This window comes from Vigna angularis, chromosome 5 (genome assembly GCF_016808095.1).
Source record: "Vigna angularis cultivar LongXiaoDou No.4 chromosome 5, ASM1680809v1, whole genome shotgun sequence".
NCBI lineage: Eukaryota > Viridiplantae > Streptophyta > Magnoliopsida > Fabales > Fabaceae > Vigna > Vigna angularis.
The window spans coordinates 36267768-36287133 of record NC_068974.1 but is presented as its reverse complement, the minus strand read 5'-3'; the positions used below and the strand labels follow the sequence as shown (position 1 = coordinate 36287133).

Genomic DNA, 19366 nt, shown 5'->3' with positions numbered 1-19366 from the left:
GATTCTCCGCTTCGATGTTTCACATTTCAAGACTTTCAGTTGGCGCCAACTATAGAGGAGTTCGAGCATATCTTGGGTTTGCCACTGGAGGGTACCACTCCCTATCAACATTTAGAGCATCATGCCTCTATACCCACCATTGCTGCCATCATGAAACTACATCCCAAGGAGCTTGAAGACAGGATGATGATGAGGAATCAATTGCATGGATTATCACAGGGATATCTAGAGTAGTATTTACATCACCTGGCTGATAAAGAGGATTGGGAAACTTTCATGGATGTATTAGCCCTCACCATATATGGCATTGTCTTGTTTCCCAAAATAGAAGAATTCGTGGATTACACCGCAATAGACGTCTTCGTGGCAAGTAAAACCAGATCAGAGAATCCTGTAATAGCAGTTCTTGCAGATGTTTATGGGACCTTGAGTTTTTGCCAGGAGAGAAAGGGAAAGAAGATTCTTTGTTGTTTACCGGCGTTGTATACATGGATGACAGCGCGCGTGTTTAAGGAGATGGTCGACGTCAAGAGTCTATCGGAAACTTTGTCACACCAAGGGCTTAAAGGTAAGGGAGGAAACGATTGTGCCCGATTCCTTGCTGGCTTGAGCGAAAGAAGTATAAAATGGCGCCTTCCTTGGCTCAGAAATAAACTGGCTATACAGCATTGTGGTAGCTTTCCTAATGTGCCTCTCATAGGTGCCCGGTACTGTATCAATTACAACCCCCTTTTGGTGCAAAGACAATTCGGGCATCCCATGAGAGGGGCACCTTCATCAGATTACCTTGCTACCCTATTCATTTATTACGAAGACGGGCATTTCATCGAACTGTTAAGAAAGGTTAAAAGCGCCTGGGAAAATGTTGTTCGAGCAGAGAAGGACTTGAGGGATGGAGTAGTGGATAGCAGGGTTAGTTATCACACCTGGATTCTGGAGAGAGTGAAAGTAGTCAAGTTGCCTTTCAAGCCAATCAAGGATCAATCAGCTAGTGAAGGACCATCCCAAGCCCCAGAAAGTGAAGAGGTGCAACAATTGAAGGCTGAGATGGAGAAATTGAAGGTGAGGAATGCTAGGTTGGAAAACGAATTACAAAGGGCGCGTAATGATCTTATGGATATGAGAAATGATAATGAAGAAAAGTCACGGGCTTATGAAAACATTGTCAAAAGCTAGAAGGCTAAGATGGATTATACATTTCGAGTGAAACAGGATCTAGCGGCCGCGAGTAAGGAATTATCCATGAGGGTAAATGAGAAGAAGGTGGCTTTAGAAGAGGGCAAGCAGTGGAAACAACTCTATGAGGAAGTCAAGAGGGATAAAAGGGAAGCCCTAAAAAGATTAAGAGAAGCGCAGGTCCAAGTACAAGAAGCGGGGCATCAAATGAAGGAGATGGCTACATCATTTGAGGCAGAGTTGAATCAGGAGCACTGGAAGTTGGCGGAGGCCGAAAAGGAGTACCGGGCCATGTTAAAGCAAATGGAGGATTACATCGAGGAGCAGGAGGAGCGATGGAGGTCGATGGAATTTGAAGAAAGGCATCAGGCCTTGATAAAGCGAATGAAAGAGCACATCGCAGAGCAAGAAATGGCTGTAAAGCACTGGAAGGAAAGCTTCTCTCAGTTGGCTGCTTTGGCAAATGAGGCAATTGAAGACATCGCCAGGATGGTATCGAATGCTGAAGCAAGTACTCATTTTCGTAACTCACCAGCGGAAATAACATTGTTTATTAATCATTGTAAATGGTTGGTGGGAGAGATGAAATCTTTCATTGCCCGGGCGCGGGATTGATGTACATCAGAATTGCGTGTTTTGTTCCTTAGACGATGTAATGGATCAAATTTTCTTTAAATGAAAGATGAGGGATGTTTGTTTGGTATCGGCTTGTGTTAATTTTCCATCAGTATTGTCATCATTATCCTGTGATTTCCACTTATCACTAGCATGCATCATGTTTTCTTTTGTTTTGCATTTTTCATCCTTATCTAATTTAATTTAATAAAAATAATCATCAGTACAAGTGAGAGAACAACGGCAAATTTTCCACGACATCCGTACAGGACCAGAGCTAACTCGAAGGTCATGGAGAATTGGGAGCAGTCACACGAATCTATTAAGGCTGATGTCAGCCAGTTGAAGGATCAGATGGCCCAGATTTTGACAGCTCTCGAAGCCCTGAAGACTACGGGAGGGTCGACGCCTGCGCAAGTTGAGGGAAGTGCTCAATATTACCCTCCGTTGTTCAATGCTGGGAGCCAATCTGTTCCGTTCCCAATGTATGGATTACCCCCAGATTACACTCCACCTATGGGAGAATACACAGAAGGGGAGCATGCTTCATTCTCTTTCCCTACCACTGCCAACATACCGCCAATCAGTACTCAGGGACCTGTTGTAATGTCCGCACCTATGGTAAGTGAAGGAATGAATGTAAACATGTCTGATGGAATACGAGTAACTCCGGTGCCTCATGTGATTACCGGAGAGGGCTTTTCTACTAGGGCTGCGCCACATACTTCGTTCAGGGGGTAATTAGTAATGTCGACAGAGCAAAGGATAAACTGGAGAGCCTAGAGGCAAGATTGAGGGCTGTTGAGGGATTTGAAAGTTATGGGTTCGGAGATGTTGCCAGATTGAGCTTGGTTCCTGGCATCAAAATACCACATAAGTTCAAGGCACCAGATTTTGAGAAGTATAAGGGAAATACATGCCCTAAGAGCCATCTGACCATGTTTTGCAGAAAGATGGCTGCATATGCTTATGATGAGCAGCTGCTCATCCATGTTTTCCAAGATAGTTTGGCTGGAGTGGCATTAAACTGGTATACCCATTTGGAGCCGACTCGAATTCGTTGTTGGGCGGACTTGGCTGATGCTTTTGTGAAACAGTACATATACAATACACATGTTGCGCCAGATCGTTTACAGCTGCAAAACATGTCAAAGAAAGACAACGAAACTTTTAAGGAGTATGCTCAACGGTGGAGGGAATTGGCTGCACAAGTTGAGCCACCTTTGTATGATAGAGAAATGGTGGCAATGTTTGTAAATACGCTCCAACCACCATTTTATGAATATATGGTGGGAAATGTATCTTCAAATTTTGCTGATATCATCGTGATAGGCGAACGAATAGAGATCGGGTTGAAAAATGGGAAGATTGCATATGGCTCGTCGGTGGTTGCAAATTCCAAAAAACCCAGTTTCAACTCAGGAAAAAGAAAGGAAGGAGATGTGCATGCAACATCTGCAACCCCCGTGTGGAGAGGTCAGGCTCCCACTCATAACTATCGACCATACTGGGGTCAACATCCACATGCAGCTAACGCGTCATTTGGTCATCAAATTAGGCCTCAACAACAACCAGGGTACTATCAACCACAATACATCCCGACGAATAATTGGAGGGGAGGGGCAAACGTAGGTTCCAATATGAATGTGGGTCCAAATACTTATCCAAGAAGGAACCAGGAAAGAAATTATGTTAACTTTACCCCAATTCCTACAACTTATACGGAATTATTGCCTCATCTTATCAAACAGGGTCTGGTTGTCATTTGTCCCCTGAAGCCTTTGCAGCCTCCGTACCCAAGAAGTTATGATGCAGATGCAAAGTGTAGTTATCATGGAGGGGCCGTTGGTCATTCCACTGAGAGGTGTCTGGCTTTCAAGCATAAAGTGCAGACTCTAATTGATTCTGGGTGGTTAAAGTTCCAAGAAGATAAGCCTAGTATCGAGGCCAATCCTTTATCCGGGCATGGAAGTGCTTCGACGAATGCTGTCGAAGTGAAAGAACATGAGTTGGTGAGAAATGTGAAAGAAGTCAAGAGCTCTAGGAGGTTTATTTTGGAGGCGTTGCTGAAAGTGGGTATCTTGAAGGGCGATTATGATGAGAGTATGACATGCGCGCTCCACCCAGATGCTGAGCACTCTATTGAGGAGTGTGTTGAGTTTGAAGAAATTCTGCAAGACCTGCTAGATCGTGGTCTGATGCAAGTATGCTACAAAAGTGAGGAGGGAGATGTATTTGCACAAACTGGTGATGAATCCGGCATGATTTTACCAGAACCATTGGTGATTCGTTTCACTAGGACTACCTCTATCCCACCAACTCAAGGAAGGTCGCCCGTTGTTATCCGTGTACCAACCCCTTTTCCTTACAAGAACGAAAAAGTCGTCCCATGGAGATATGGGACACATGCGTCAGGCGAAGCACAAAGCGTTGATCCTGTCGTCAAAAACATATCAGGCATAGGTGGAATGACTAAGAGTGGTCGAATTTTCACATCACCAGAGTTGGCACGAGAAAGAGTTAATGATAAGGAAGCAACGATGGCCGCGAAGGCAAAAGAATTCTTAAAGGGGAAGGGTGCACAGATAGAGGAGATCCCCGACAAGGAAGAGAAGAAAGAAGTTTCTGAAGAGGAGGCTTGTGAATTTTTAAAATTCATACAACAAAGTGAATATAAGGTGGTGGAACAGTTAAACCGTATGCCTGCTCGTATATCCTTGTTAGACTTGCTCATGCATTCGACATCACACAGAAAGTTGTTAATGAAGATACTTAGTGAGGCTCACGTGGAGCAAGGTATTTCGTTGAATAAATTCGAGGGTATTGTTGGCAATATTGTTGCTAATAATTATCTCACCTTTACAGATGAAGAGATACCTGCTGAGGGAAGAGGGCATAACAAGGCTCTTCACGTCTCTGTGAAATGCCTGGATCATGTTATAGCGCGTGTCTTAGTGGACAATGGTTCCTCTTTGAATGTCATGCCGAAAGCAACCTTGGAAAAGCTACCTTGTGAAGGAATGCATATGAGGCCGAGTTCAATGATTGTGAGGGCGTTTGATGGTAGCAAAAGAGAAGTGATGGGAGAAGTGGAATTACCAATGCAAGTTGGCCCGTGTGTCTTTCAAATAACATTCCAGGTTATGGATATCCTGCCAGCTTATAGTTGTCTGTTGGGGCGCCCATGGATCCATTCGGCTGGAGTTGTGCCTTCTACACTACACCAGAAGTTGAAGTATGTGATGGGAGATAAGCTGGTGATAGTATCAGGAGAAGAGGATCTTCTTGTGAGTGGGCCATCATCCACGCGCTACATCGAGGCGGCTGAAGAAGCTCTCGAGACAGCCTTCCAATCGTTGGAGATTGTGGGAAATGCTTGTGTGGAACCGTTTCCAGTAAATCCTCATCTAACATGTGCTTCTATTATGATGGCCAAGATTATGCTAAAAGAGGGCTATATATATGGGGAAGGTTTGGGCAAATATCGGCAGGGGCGAGCATTCCCTCTAGAAATCGTTGAAAACAAGAACAGATATGGCTTGGGGTACAAACCTACCAAGGAAGACAGGAAAAGGATGATTGAAGAAAGAAAAGAACGCAGTCTAGCCCGTGCAGAAAGACGAGAGCCCAGAGAGAGCAAAATTCACATTGTTGACATCAAGGAAAGCTTCCGCAGTGCTGGGTGGATCAACACTGGCCAGATAGCAGCTGTGGAGGATGAAGACATGCCTCAAAGTTCGAGCTTTGTGTGGGCTTGCTCCCCTGATACTCAACTCAACTCAGCAATTGGGAAACACTGGATTTACCTGTGATGCTTAATGTGAACAAAATGTAATAGTTTTAATTAAGCCTATAATTTCGATTGGGGCTTTAGAACTGAGGTTTTGCGGATTGATTTTTTTACTTTTCACTCAGCGTGATAATAAAGTTGCATTTCATCATCATTTGGCATTTTTCTTTGTTTATCTTATTTATTTATACTTTTTCATAAATTTAAATGATGCAGATGTGACAATGATTGTTTTGAAAATAACGATATTAATGTTCCTAATTTTGAGCACCCTATCAATAATACGGAAGATGATTTCGAAGATGATGTGGAACCCTCTCCGGAATTGTTGAGATTAGTGGAACAAGAATCTAAGGAGATAAAACCCCATCAGGAGGAGATTGAAATACTCAACTTGGGAGAGAAGGATGAGATAAAGGAAGCGAAAATCGGTACTAGTATGAAAACGGGAGTGAGAGAAAGATTGCGTGCCCTATTGAAGGAGTTTAAAGATGTGTTCGCGTGGTCTTACAATGACATGCCGGGTCTGGATACCGATATTGTGCAGCATAGGCTCCCACTCAAGCCAGAATGCCCTCCAGTCAAGCAAAAACTAAGAAGAATGAAGCCGGAAATGTCCCTAAAAATTAAAGAGGAGGTCCAAAAGCAATTTGACGCAGGATTTTTGGTTGTGGCAAGATACCCACAATGGGTAGCGAATGTTGTACCAGTGCCTAAGAAGGATGGGAAAGTTCGGATGTGTGTTGACTATCGTGATTTGAATCGTGCAAGTCCGAAGGATAATTTCCCGTTACCACACATCGATACTCTGGTTGATAATACGGCCAAATTTTTGTTATTTTCGTTCATGGATGGATTCTCGGGATATAATCAAATTAAAATGGCCCCGGAAGATATGGAGAAAACGACCTTTATCACGTTATGGGGAACATTCTGTTATAAGGTGATGTCTTTCGGACTCAAGAATGCTGGAGCAACATACCAAAGGGCAATGGTGACACTCTTTCATGATATGATGCATAAGGAAATTGAAGTTTATGTGGATGACATGATTGCAAAGTCGGAATCAGAAGAGGAGCATATTTTCAATCTAAGGAAATTATTTGAGAGATTGAGAAAGTACAAACTCAGGTTAAATCCTGCCAAATGTACGTTTGGAGTAAAGTCTGGAAAATTGTTGGGTTTTATTGTCAGCCAAAGAGGGATAGAAGTTGATCCTGACAAAGTAAGAGCGATAACGGAAATGCCTGCACCCAGAACAGAAAAGGAGGTTCGAGGTTTTCTGGGAAGATTAAACTACATTGCTAGGTTCATCTCCCAATTAACTGCTACTTGTGAACCAATGTTCAAGTTGCTACGAAAAAATCAGGCTGTAGTCTGGAATGAAGATTGTCAAGTTGCTTTCGAAAAGGTCAAACAATACTTGCAAGACCCTCCTGTACTGCGTCCACCTATGCCAGGAAGACCGCTTATTTTGTATTTGACCGTATTGGATAATTCAATGGGTTGTGTATTGGGTCAGCATGATGAAGACGGGAAAAGAGAGCATGCTATATATTACTTGAGCAAGAGATTCACAGATTGCGAACAACGATATTCGTCGTTAGAGCGAACTTGTTGTGCACTGGCGTGGGCTACTCATCGTTTAAGGCCATGCATGTTGAGTCACTCTACTTGGTTGATATCTAAAATGGATCCTATCAAGTATATTTTTGAAAAGCCCGCTCTCACTGGAAGAATAACTCGATGGCAGATGCTACTATCGGAGTACGACATTGTATATGTTACTCAGAAATCTATCAAGGGTAGCGCTTTAGCGGAATATTTAGCCCATTAACCCATTAGTGATTATCAGCCAATGCAACCTGAGTTTCCTGATGAAGATATCATGACTTTATTTGCTGAGAACAAAGAGGACAAAAATGAAAAAGCATGGACGGTATTATTCGATGGGGCCTCGAATGTAATGGGGCATGGAATAGGGGCAGTGCTTATCTCTCCTAAGAATCAATACATACCAATGACGACAAGGTTGTGTTTTAATTGCACGAATAATATCGCAGAATATGAAGCCTGTGCTATGGGTATTCGAGCAGCAATAGAGTTTAAAGCAAAAATTCTGGATGTATATGGAGATTCAGCTTTGGTCATCCATCAATTGAAGGGAGAATGGGAGACTAGGGATACAAAATTAATTCCATACCAAGCTTACATCAGGGGATTAATTGAGTATTTCGATTCCATCACGTTTAATCATATACCGCGAGAAGATAATCAATTAGCAGACGCGTTGGCTACTTTGTCATCGATGTTTGAAGTTGATCAGGATGCAGAATTGCCAATGATCGAAATGAAGAGTCATGCGGAGCCAGCGCATTGTCATTTCATCGAGGAGGAGGTAGATGGTAAACCTTGGTACTTTGATATCAAGCATTATCTTAGGACCCGAGAATATCCAGAGAAGGTATCTGAAAACGATAAAAGGGCGTTAAGGAGGTTGGTTGGCAGCTTCATTTTGAGTGGGGATATTTTATATAAGAGGAATCATGACATGGTTCTCCTTAGATGCGTAGATGCAAAAGAAGCCGAGCTGATACTAAAAGAAGTGCATGAGGGTACATTTGGCACGCACATGAATGGGCACTCAATGGCCAGGAAGATACTGAGAGCGGGGTATTTTTGGTTGACTATGGAAAATGATTGTTGTACACATGTGAGAAAGTGTGAGAAATGCCACGTGTACGCAAATAATATCAATGTGCCACCCACGACCTTGAACGTGTTGTCTGCACCATGGCCCTTTTCGATGTGGGGAATAGATGTCATCGGAGCTATAGAGTGATAATGCTAAATTATATCATATTTTAAGCATCATTTTAGTAGCAAAATCAACTCCTTTCTAACTTATAACTTGCTTAATCCTCTTGTTTTGTCTTGTTTTCTAAATATTTGTGTTTTTGGCTACCTTGATGTATTTTCATCAATAATCCCTTGTTTTGTAGCTAAAAATGAGCTTGGAAGACTCTCCAACAAACTATAGAACTGGACCAAGAAATTAGCACGAAGAAATGCCATCAGCAGTGCAAGAACGCTCGTCCCAGGACACTGGACGTTCGTCCCAGCAGGAGGACGCTCGACCAGGAGGACGCTCGTCCGAGGACGCTCGTCCAAGAGAGGAGGACGTTCGTCCAGAGAAGAGGACGCTCGTCCAGAAGAGAGGACGTTCGTCCCAGGCAGAGGGCGCTCGTCCAGGCAGAAGTGGACGCTCGTCCAGCCAGACACGAGGGACGCTCGTCCAGCAAGACACGAGGGACGCTCGTCCATGCAGAAGAAATGAGAGGACGCTCGTCCATGCAGAAGAGGACGTTCGTCCATGCAGAAGAGGACGTTCGTCCAGCGAGAAGTGGACGCTCGTCCAGCGCGGAAGGAGATGACGCTCGTCCATGCGGAAGAGGACGTTCGTCCCGATTTCAGTGGACGCTCGTCCATGAAGGCGTCAGTGGACGCTCGGCAGCGAGAAGTGGACGTTCGTCCATTTTCAGATTCCAGAGAGTTTCACGCCCGGGCGTGAGAAATGGGGCGCCCGGGCACGACTTTTCGCCACTTTCAATTTTTCCAGAGAGTCTCGCGCCCGGGCGCGACTGACAGAGGGCGCCCGGGCGCGAGTTTTACTGATGTGGCAGACCAGTCTATTTAACCCCAAAACGCGAAAGGGAATGGATCTTTGGCTGCCCAAACACGATTTCTCTCAATTGGAGCTCTTGGAGGCGAGCTAGGAGCTGTGGAAACAGTCCTTCTTCAACCTTGGGTCTTCCTCCTTCTTCCATTTCCACCATTGTTGTAAGCTTGAGCTCTCCATTCATGGAGAGCTAGTTTCATTATTGTTGGGGGATTGATGTAGCCACTGAAATCTTATGTAAACCACTATGTTTTGAATGAATTTATGCCTCTTTCATTGATTGTTAGTGTTTAATTCCTTTTCTTAATGCTTGTTGTGAAATTGCTACCCATTACATGATTTTAGGGTTTGCTTGATATTGGAAAATGTTGGGTAAATCTGGACTTGGATTAAACACCTAAAGGAAATAGTATCTAGGAATAGAGCTAGGACCTTTGGTTGTCTTAAGATCTCAATTCTTAATGCAGAAATAATTGTTAGGTTTTCCAAGGGATTGGAACCTAATAATGAAGTCTAGGCTCTCTCTACCAAGGAATTGGGTTTGAGTAATTTAGTAGATTGACATTGGCATATTAATGAAGAGGAAGTGGTTTTCTATACATAAGAGTGAAGTAGGTGAAATCATACCCCCAACAATACCATTCCAAATCATTTCTAATCTTTCCATTTCCAAGTGTTTGAGTATCTAAGATCACTTTTATTAATTATGTTTCATGTTTACTTTATTTACACAAAAACACAAATTATGAAGCATTCTTTAGTCTAAGTTAGTTGGAAATTATACGATTGTTTGGTGACACGAGTCTCTTGGGAAACGATATCCGGTCTTACCGGTTTTATTACTTAGAACGATTTGGTACACTTGCCAGAAAGTTAACAAGTTTTTGGCGCCGTTGCCGGGGACTCGTGGTTAATACTATACTTTTGTGTGTTTCTAACCAACTTAGGCTTTATTCTTATATTCTTTTTACTGTGAATAATTTTTGTTTTCTTTTATTTTCGGATAACTTGGTGCTCTAGTATTGTTGTCTCTAGTGTATGCAGGGCACAATCCGTACTAGGAGCACAACATCATCTGAACCCCTCCTTTTTGACCCTGAAGTTGAGAAAACTGCCCGTAGAAACAAAAGTAGAAGGAGAAGATATGGCCGCCAATCCAAATGGTCATGGTGATGGCCAAGCTAGACGCACCTTGGAGGACTATTCTACATTCTCAGGGCCTCTTCACTTTAACAGCATTTCTAGGCCAAGAGTTAATGCCGCCAACATGGAGATAAAGCCTGCTCTCATCCATTTGGTGCAGAGCAATCAGTTCCAGGGCCTTTCTCATGAGAATTCGTACAATCATTTGGCCACCTTCATTGAGATATGTAATACTGTGAAGATTCATGATGTTCCTGATGAAGCTATAAGGCTGAGCCTGTTTCCATTCTCGTTGGTAGGAAACGCCAAGGTGTGGTTGAATTCTTTTCCTGAGAATAGCTTCACGGCATGGGAGGACGTGGTTGCCAAGTTCCTCAACAAATACTTCCCACAGTCAAAAGTAAATAAAGGAAAGCAGGAAATCTCATCTTTTCAGCAAGATGGTAGTGAAACTTTGAGTCAAGCATGGGATAGGTTCAAGGGCTTACTACGAAAGACGCCCACTCATGGGTTTGATGAGCCTACCGTCCTGAATATGTTTTTGGGGGGCCTTAAATCCCAAACCAAATTAATGTTGGATGCCTCAGCTGGAGGAAACATCAGATGGAAGACACCTGAAGAAGCACATGAGCTGATAGAGAATATGGCTTCTAATAACAATGAAGTGCAAAATGAAAGGGCTCAACTCCAACAAAAAGGTGTTTTTCAACTACAATCTCAGGACGCCTTGTTAGCTCAAAACAAAATAATGACCCAACAACTCGAAGCTCTCATGAACAAGCTCTCTCAACTCCCTAAAGAGCTCCAGAATGTTTCGCAAGCTCAACATCAAGGTTGTGAGCTATGTGGTGGAGATCATATAAATGGTCAGTGTGCCATGCAAGCCAATTTCCAAGAGGTGAATTATACGGGTAATCAAGACCGCCAAGGTAACTACAACAAAGGATGGAGACCTCACCCAAGCATGGGCCAAGGACAAGTTGGGCCATCAAACATACCACCTCAACAACAATATCAACCACATCCCTCCTTATCTGACAGGACCTCAAAGTTAGAGGACACTCTTCGGCAGTTTATGCAAGTGTCCATCTCCAACCACAAAAGCACTGAAGCTTCCATTAGAAATTTGGAGATACAATTGGGTCAACTTGCTAAGAAGCTCGAGGAAAAACCTGAAAAGAATTTTGTGGCCAACAATGAAGTTAACCCTAAGGAGGAATGTAATGTCATTACAACAAGAAGTGGAAAAGAGGTTGGGGTTGATTACAAGAAACAACTGCCAAATAAAGAAAACAGAAGAAATGAAGATGAGATTCAAGCACACAAGGAAATAGATCAAGAGATTGTTGGGAGAAAAGAAGAAAATAAAGGAAAAGAAAAAGAGAAAAAGCAAAAAGAGAAAGAAATAGTGAAACAACTCCCTTACCCAAAAATCCCATCTACTAAAGGGAAGGAGAAACAGTTGGCTCGGTTCAAGCAAATATTTAATCAACTTGAGATCACCATGCCATTGACCGAAGCACTGCAACAAATTCCTGCTTATGCGAAGTACATGAAGCAAATCCTCAGCAAGAAGAAATATTTAGATGAGGAAACAATTGAAGTACAGGGAAATTGTAGTGCCATCATGCAGAAGACTCTTCCTCCAAAATTTAAAGATCCGGGGAGTTTCACCATCCCGTGCACCATTGGAGACCATGATATAGGGAAGGCTCTCGTTGACTTGGGGGCTAGTATCAATTTGATGCCCTTATCTATGCTTAAGAAGATTGGTGGTCTTGAAGTCAAGCCTACAAAAATGATGCTGCAGCTGGCGGACAGATCCATCAAGTATCCGTATGGTGTCGTGGAAGATGTGGTGGTCAAAATAGATAAACTCCAATTCCCGGTGGATTTCGTAGTTATGGACATGGAAGAAGATGCAGAGATACAACTCATACTTGGAAGACCTTTCATGAAGACAACAAAGGTTGTCATTCATGTGGAAGAAGGAACAGTGAAATTAAAGGACCAAGATGAGGAAGTAACTTTCAACGTCTTTGGAGTTGAGCAGCAAAATCATGAAAAAGAGACTAGTATTGAAGCCACTGATGAAATTTTATCAATTACTAATCTAACAGAGCAAGCTGCCAAGTTGGTCAAGAGGAGCCTCAGCTGTTTATCCCCAAGAGTAAAGGGAGAGGAAGAAGAAAAGGAAGAAGAACTAGTTCACCAAAACTCTGTGAAAGCAAGCGATGAGCCCAAACATGGCAAACCAGTGAAATTCAAGAATAGGTTATGGGTCATCAAGAACATCAAGATAAATGGAGTACTTGAGATCGAGGCTCCATATTCTAGAAGAGTCAAGTTGGTGACTAGGAAATTACTGAGAGGATGTTGGTGTCATGACAAGAAGAGGCACTGCAACATCAAGAATCAAACTTGAGCTTAATGATGTCAGGCTAATGACGTTAAACAAGCGCTTTTGGGAGGCAACCCAATTTTCTTACCCTTTTTACTAGTGTTTGTGTGATTTTTGTGTTATGTGCTTTAGTAGCTTATGTTTTGTATGTTTGTGTAGTTTTGCATTGTTGTGATTTTTGAGTTTTGATGTTGTTTTTATGGTTTGTATAAGTGTATTAGGTTAGTTTTAGCTTGTTTGGTGTGTGAGTGCATTGAATGAAGGTCTAGAACCAAAAATCACATGGTGAGTGGCCAATTTCGCAGAAATCTGCATTATGCAGAAAACTGATATGGCGCCCAAGCGCCCCCTGCTGAGGGGCGCCCGGGCGCGAGCTGCACCAAGGGCCATCTTGCATCAACCTGACCGAGTGGCGCCCAAGCGCCCCCTGCTGAGGGGCGCCCGGGCGCGAGCAGCACCAGGGGCGTCCAGCACAAAAAATTATGGTTCTGCACTTTTGTTTTTCTTGATTTATGAGGATTTTCCCATTCTTTTGCACTCTTTAACACACTCCTTTTGATGTGTTTTTATACCTTTTTGTGTTGTGGTACCTTTGGGAAGCTTAATTCTAAGACTTCCCTCTTTGTTCTTGTACTTTTGTCTTTGTTTGTTTTTGCTTTCATTGTTTTGTTTCTTTGCTTTCTTTTGCATATTTCTTTTAGTTTGTTTTATGGATTCTTCTCTCCAGTTGTTGACTATGAGATACTAAGTTTGCTTTGAGCTTTGTTGTTACAGGATAAGATCTTCCTAAGGACTTAACAAGTTTGAAACCACCATTGGCCAACCTATGAGCCAGGCTAGAGCAGAGCAACCTATGACTTGAAAATTTTGCTGCTCGTGTAGCATGGCCTGGGGGCCAGGCCCCTACTGATGGGGGAGGTGGAGCAGTTGCGGAGTATAAGCTACTGTGGGAGGAAGATGTTGCAGATGAAAGTGAAGCTAGTGTCTTACACTGCTGGAGCTGCAAAGAGTCCATTTTAATTCGGTTTTTCAGTTTTAATTTCCAGTTCTTATTTGCTTTCAGTTTTTTTTGAATTTGGATTTCTTTTTGACTTGCCTTGTGGATAGTTCTTGTGCAATTGGTCTGGTGATTTGAGTGAATCATTTTCTATGCTTGAATTGAATACAAATCTGTTGTGCTTGCTCTTTATCCATGAGAATTGTTTTGAAAATCTAATTGAGATTATGTGGTTGAGCTTGTTGAACAGAGATTGTGGTTGCTTGTATCTGTTTAGATAGATGCTTAGTTTTAATTGTGATCAATATTCTTGGCATGATGTTTATCAAATTCGAGAACCCTGAGTAAACCTGTGAGATGTTGTGCCTCAGAGTTTATTGATGAATGATATTACTTTGGAATCATAGTTGATTTTGCCTAAGTTTCTCTATTTGAACTAGTTACTTGCATGTTACAAATGATCAAGGCCATCTTGTTCTTCCACCTCTTCTACATTTTGAGCCTAAAAGCCAATGTATAACCTTTGAACCTTAAAGAAAACTTTCTCATTCCCGAAACCTTAAGCCTATTGAAAAATCATTAACCTCCTTACCTTGAGTAGAGATGATCATATATATTAGAGTGAGGAGAATGGTTTAAGTTTGGGGGAGTTTTTGAAATAAGGAAGCATTGAGAAAATAGCAAAATGAGTCAAAAAAGAAAGAAAAAGAAGAAAGAAGAAGAAAGACAAAAACATGAATTCAATGAAAAAGAGTTGGGAAATAAGTTGAGAGTGATTTATTCAATTTTGGAGAAAAAAGAGATACTATGCTATATCATGAATTAAATTATAAAGTCTCTTATCTCAAGGTGCTTTGTTGTCCAGAAAAACCAAATTTTCTTCTTAGCCCAGCCACAATACAAGCTTCAAAAAGTCCTTGTGATGTAACTTGCTTGTAAATGTGTTTGAAATTGTTGAAACGAAAGGCAAAGTTGATTTGTGTAACATTGTGATATTTGAGAGTTAAACACACATCCTTATACACCATTGTGCTTGAGTGAAACACTTTCCTTGGTGAGGATTGGTTCCATGCACTCTTTGAAAACAACTTGCCATGTCTGTTGATCTATCATTTGCATCTATCTTTTGATTTTGAACTGTTAGCACCATGATTGAAGTTTAGCTTGCTAAGGCCATATTCTCTCTTGAATGTGATTTATAAGTTGAGCAATCATAATTGATTTTGTTATTTGATTTAAATTGACTCTTGGATTGTTAGACCATTGTGGTTGAATTGTTTACTAGGCGAAGTACTTTTGCTTGAGGACAAGCAAAGTTGTAAGTTTGGGGTATTTTGATAATGCTAAATTATATCATATTTTAAGCATCATTTTAGTAGCAAAATCAACTCCTTTCTAACTTATAACTTGCTTAATCCTCTTGTTTTGTCTTGTTTTCTAAATATTTGTGTTTTTGGCTACCTTGATGTATTTTCATCAATAATCCCTTGTTTTGTAGCTAAAAATGAGCTTGGAAGACTCTCCAACAAACTATAGAACTGGACCAAGAAATTAGCACGAAGAAATGCCATCAGCAGTGCAAGAACGCTCGTCCCAGGACACTGGACGTTCGTCCCAGCAGGAGGACGCTCGACCAGGAGGACGCTCGTCCAAGAGAGGAGGACGTTCGTCCAGAGAAGAGGACGCTCGTCCAGAAGAGAGGACGTTCGTCCCAGGCAGAGGGCGCTCGTCCAGGCAGAAGTGGACGCTCGTCCAGCCAGACACGAGGGACGCTCGTCCAGCAAGACACGAGGGACGCTCGTCCATGCAGAAGAAATGAGAGGACGCTCGTCCATGCAGAAGAGGACGTTCGTCCATGCAGAAGAGGACGTTCGTCCAGCGAGAAGTGGACGCTCGTCCAGCGCGGAAGGAGATGACGCTCGTCCATGCGGAAGAGGACGTTCGTCCCGATTTCAGTGGACGCTCGTCCATGAAGGCGTCAGTGGACGCTCGGCAGCGAGAAGTGGACGTTCGTCCATTTTCAGATTCCAGAGAGTTTCACGCCCGGGCGTGAGAAATGGGGCGCCCGGGCGCGACTTTTCGCCACTTTCAATTTTTCCAGAGAGTCTCGCGCCCGGGCGCGACTGACAGAGGGCGCCCGGGCGCGAGTTTTACTGATGTGGCAGACCAGTCTATTTAACCCCAAAACGTGAAAGGGAATGGATCTTTGGCTGCCCAAACACGATTTCTCTCAATTGGAGCTCTTGGAGGCGAGCTAGGAGCTGTGGAAACAGTCCTTCTTCAACCTTGGGTCTTCCTCCTTCTTCCATTTCCACCATTGTTGTAAGCTTGAGCTCTCCATTCATGGAGAGCTAGTTTCATTATTGTTGGGGGATTGATGTAGCCACTGAAATCTTATGTAAACCACTATGTTTTGAATGAATTTATGCCTCTTTCATTGATTGTTAGTGTTTAATTCCTTTTCTTAATGCTTGTTGTGAAATTGCTACCCATTACATGATTTTAGGGTTTGCTTGATATTGGAAAATGTTGGGTAAATCTGGACTTGGATTAAACACCTAAAGGAAATAGTATCTAGGAATAGAGCTAGGACCTTTGGTTGTCTTAAGATCTCAATTCTTAATGCAGAAATAATTGTTAGGTTTTCCAAGGGATTGGAACCTAATAATGAAGTCTAGGCTCTCTCTACCAAGGAATTGGGTTTGAGTAATTTAGTAGATTGACATTGGCATATTAATGAAGAGGAAGTGGTTTTCTATACATAAGAGTGAAGTAGGTGAAATCATACCCCCAACAATACCATTCCAAATCATTTCTAATCTTTCCATTTCCAAGTGTTTGAGTATCTAAGATCACTTTTATTAATTATGTTTCATGTTTACTTTATTTACACAAAAACACAAATTATGAAGCATTCTTTAGTCTAAGTTAGTTGGAAATTATACGATTGTTTGGTGACACGAGTCTCTTGGGAAACGATATCCGGTCTTACCGGTTTTATTACTTAGAACGATTTGGTACACTTGCCAGAAAGTTAACATAGAGCCAAAGGCGTCAAATGGACATCGTTTCATATTAGTCGCAATCGACTACTTCACCAAGTGGGTTGAGGCTGCTTCTTATGCTAATGTGACTAGAAAGGTGGTGACCAAGTTCATAAAAAGGGAGTTGATTTGTAGATACGGGCTCCCTAACAGGATCATCACTGATAATGCCACTAACTTGAACAACCAGATGATGACAGAGTTATGTGAGGAGTTCAAAATTCATCATCTTAATTCTTCTCCTTATCGTCCAAAGATGAATGGGGCAGTAGAGGCTGCTAACAAAAATATCAAGAAGATTGTGCAGAAGATGGTGGTCACATATAAGGATTGGCATGAAATGCTTCCTTTTGCTTTACATGGTTATCGCACTTCGGTACGAACATCGACTGGGGCAACGCCTTTCTCGCTTGTATATGGAATGGAGGCAGTACTTCCGTTTGAAGTGGAAATTCCGTCCTTACGAGTTTTAATGGAAACCCAATTAGAAGAGGCTGAGTGGGTTCAAGCTCGTTTCGACCAGCTCAATCTCATCGATGAAAAAAGATTAACAGCAATATGCCATGGACAATTGTACCAAAGAAGAATGAAGAAGGCATTTGACAAAAAGGTACACCCAAGAGAATTTCATGAAGGTGAGCTGGTGTTGAAGAAGATTCTACCTATACAAAAGGATCATAGAGGCAAATGGACTCCAAATTATGAAGGGCCATTTGTAGTGAAGAAAGCATTTTGTGGTGGGGCACTAATTCTCACGAGAATGGACGGAGAGGAATTACCATTGCCAGTTAATTCTGACGCAGTAAAAAAGTTTTATGCATGATGATTCCGTGATAGTGGTTGCTATTAAGGGGATGTTGATATTATCTTTAAAGCTTATTGTACTCTGTGTTTTTTTGACTAAATAAAGTTCACGTGATTTCATTCATATTTTGGTTGTTTGCATTCCATCTGAAATATTGCATGTCACGTTGAGCTGTTAAGTAGTCAAGTGAAAATGAAAATGAAAATAAGTAAACGCGTGTTGATAAAAGCATCACAGGTATATCAGGTTGGCGAGCTCGGTCCTGGAGGATGTCGAAAAAGGAAAAACGAAAAAGAGGTGAAAAAGAAAGGTCACATGTTGAGTTTGTTGTTAATAAAGTTGTCAAGGGCATAGTATTTTCGAAATGGAAAAAAGAAAAAAAAAAGAAAAAGAAAAAATTTTGAAAAATACCGTTGGTGAGTCCTTTCCTGATTCAAGGTTTTGGGAGTAACCGGTGTTCTTTTCTTGATAAAGCATATGCATTCACATTACTTGAACCCTAACTTTTTCGTTTCCCTTAAGACAAAGGATTGCCATACGTATAATGTTGGGGCAGTTTTCATTATGTTACATATCACCGATAATCCGTTGATCAGGGAGATATATATATATATATATATATATATATATATATATATATATATATATATATATATATATATATATATATATATATATATAAAAGAAGAAAACAAAGGAAACAAAGCAAAGGAAAAATGAAGTTGATGTGTCAAACACTACATAGTTTCGTTTCAGATTTAAATTCAAGAGAAAGTCAGACAAACAAGATTCGGAGTGACGTGTGGCCATTTTTCGTTATCCAATCGTCAAAAGCAGTTCATCCAATTGCACCCCTTTTGAGCCAAAATTCATAATTGTTTTCATCATCCTAGACAAGAATCGTTAGCATATCGACGTCAACTTAAAAGGGTACATCATAAGCATCCAAAGTTGAGGAGGAAATCTCTAAAAAAAAAAAAAAAAAAAAAAACAGAAATGAAAAGGAAAGTATCATAAAGGACCACAATAGGGGCAACGAAAAGAATGATCCAAAGGGAAAGGAAGAAAAAAAAAACAACAATGAAAAAATAAAGGATGCCTGAAGTTCAAATCCCTAAGGACAGTTGACTGGGCACCTTGCAAATGATTCTTGTTTAAAGACTTTAACCATCAAACACTTATTTGGGCCTTTGTTATCCTTTCTTTCAAAACTCTTTGACCTTTAGCCATGGTACAAGCCAATAAAAGTCCACGCTGACTGAAGACTGTTTGTCCTAATCTTTCTCACGAATTTAACTTTGAAACAGAATGATGTGGTGAACGACGCATTCAGTTTTATTTTAAAAAAAAAAAAAAAAAAGGTCTCCCTGTCAATCGAAGATCATCCAATTGGGGGGAATCCTTCATACCCAAACATTTTCACTTTTCCAAAGCATACTTATTGTGCAAAATTGGAGCAGTATAGGAGCCCAACATGTTAATAGCACTTTCTCCCAGATGAGGGACACACATACGTTAATATTTGCTCACGGAAAATCATTATTCATCTGCTTTTCATAACCATTTTTCCACATCCTACAGGGTTCAAATTAATTTGGATTGCAAAAAGCGATAAAAAGAATTTTAACTCAGGGTTACACTTTCTTCCTGCTCATCAAAGGGTTCTATACCTCTCAACGTTGTTTTCAAGAAATGCGTTTTGAATGTACATCGTGT

The 19366-nt window shown here is 41.5% G+C and overlaps 1 protein-coding gene and 1 pseudogene across 1 annotated transcript; both read left to right on the top strand.

Moving 5' to 3' along the window:
- The first annotated feature begins 276 nt into the window (after positions 1-276).
- On the top strand, positions 277-1176 carry LOC108339453 (uncharacterized). Its single transcript, XM_017576580.1, has one exon. The coding sequence runs from the start codon at positions 277-279 to the stop codon at positions 1174-1176; it is 900 nt and encodes a 299-aa protein (XP_017432069.1).
- Positions 1177-2082: 906 nt separating this feature from the next.
- LOC128193357 (uncharacterized) lies at positions 2083-17668 on the top strand (annotated as a pseudogene).
- Positions 17669-19366: the final 1698 nt, after the last annotated feature.

Excerpts from the sequence above, each read along its gene's own strand:
- LOC108339453 (XM_017576580.1), top strand. The coding sequence starts at position 277 with ATGGATGTATTAGCCCTCACCATATATGGCATTGTCTTGTTTCCCAAA.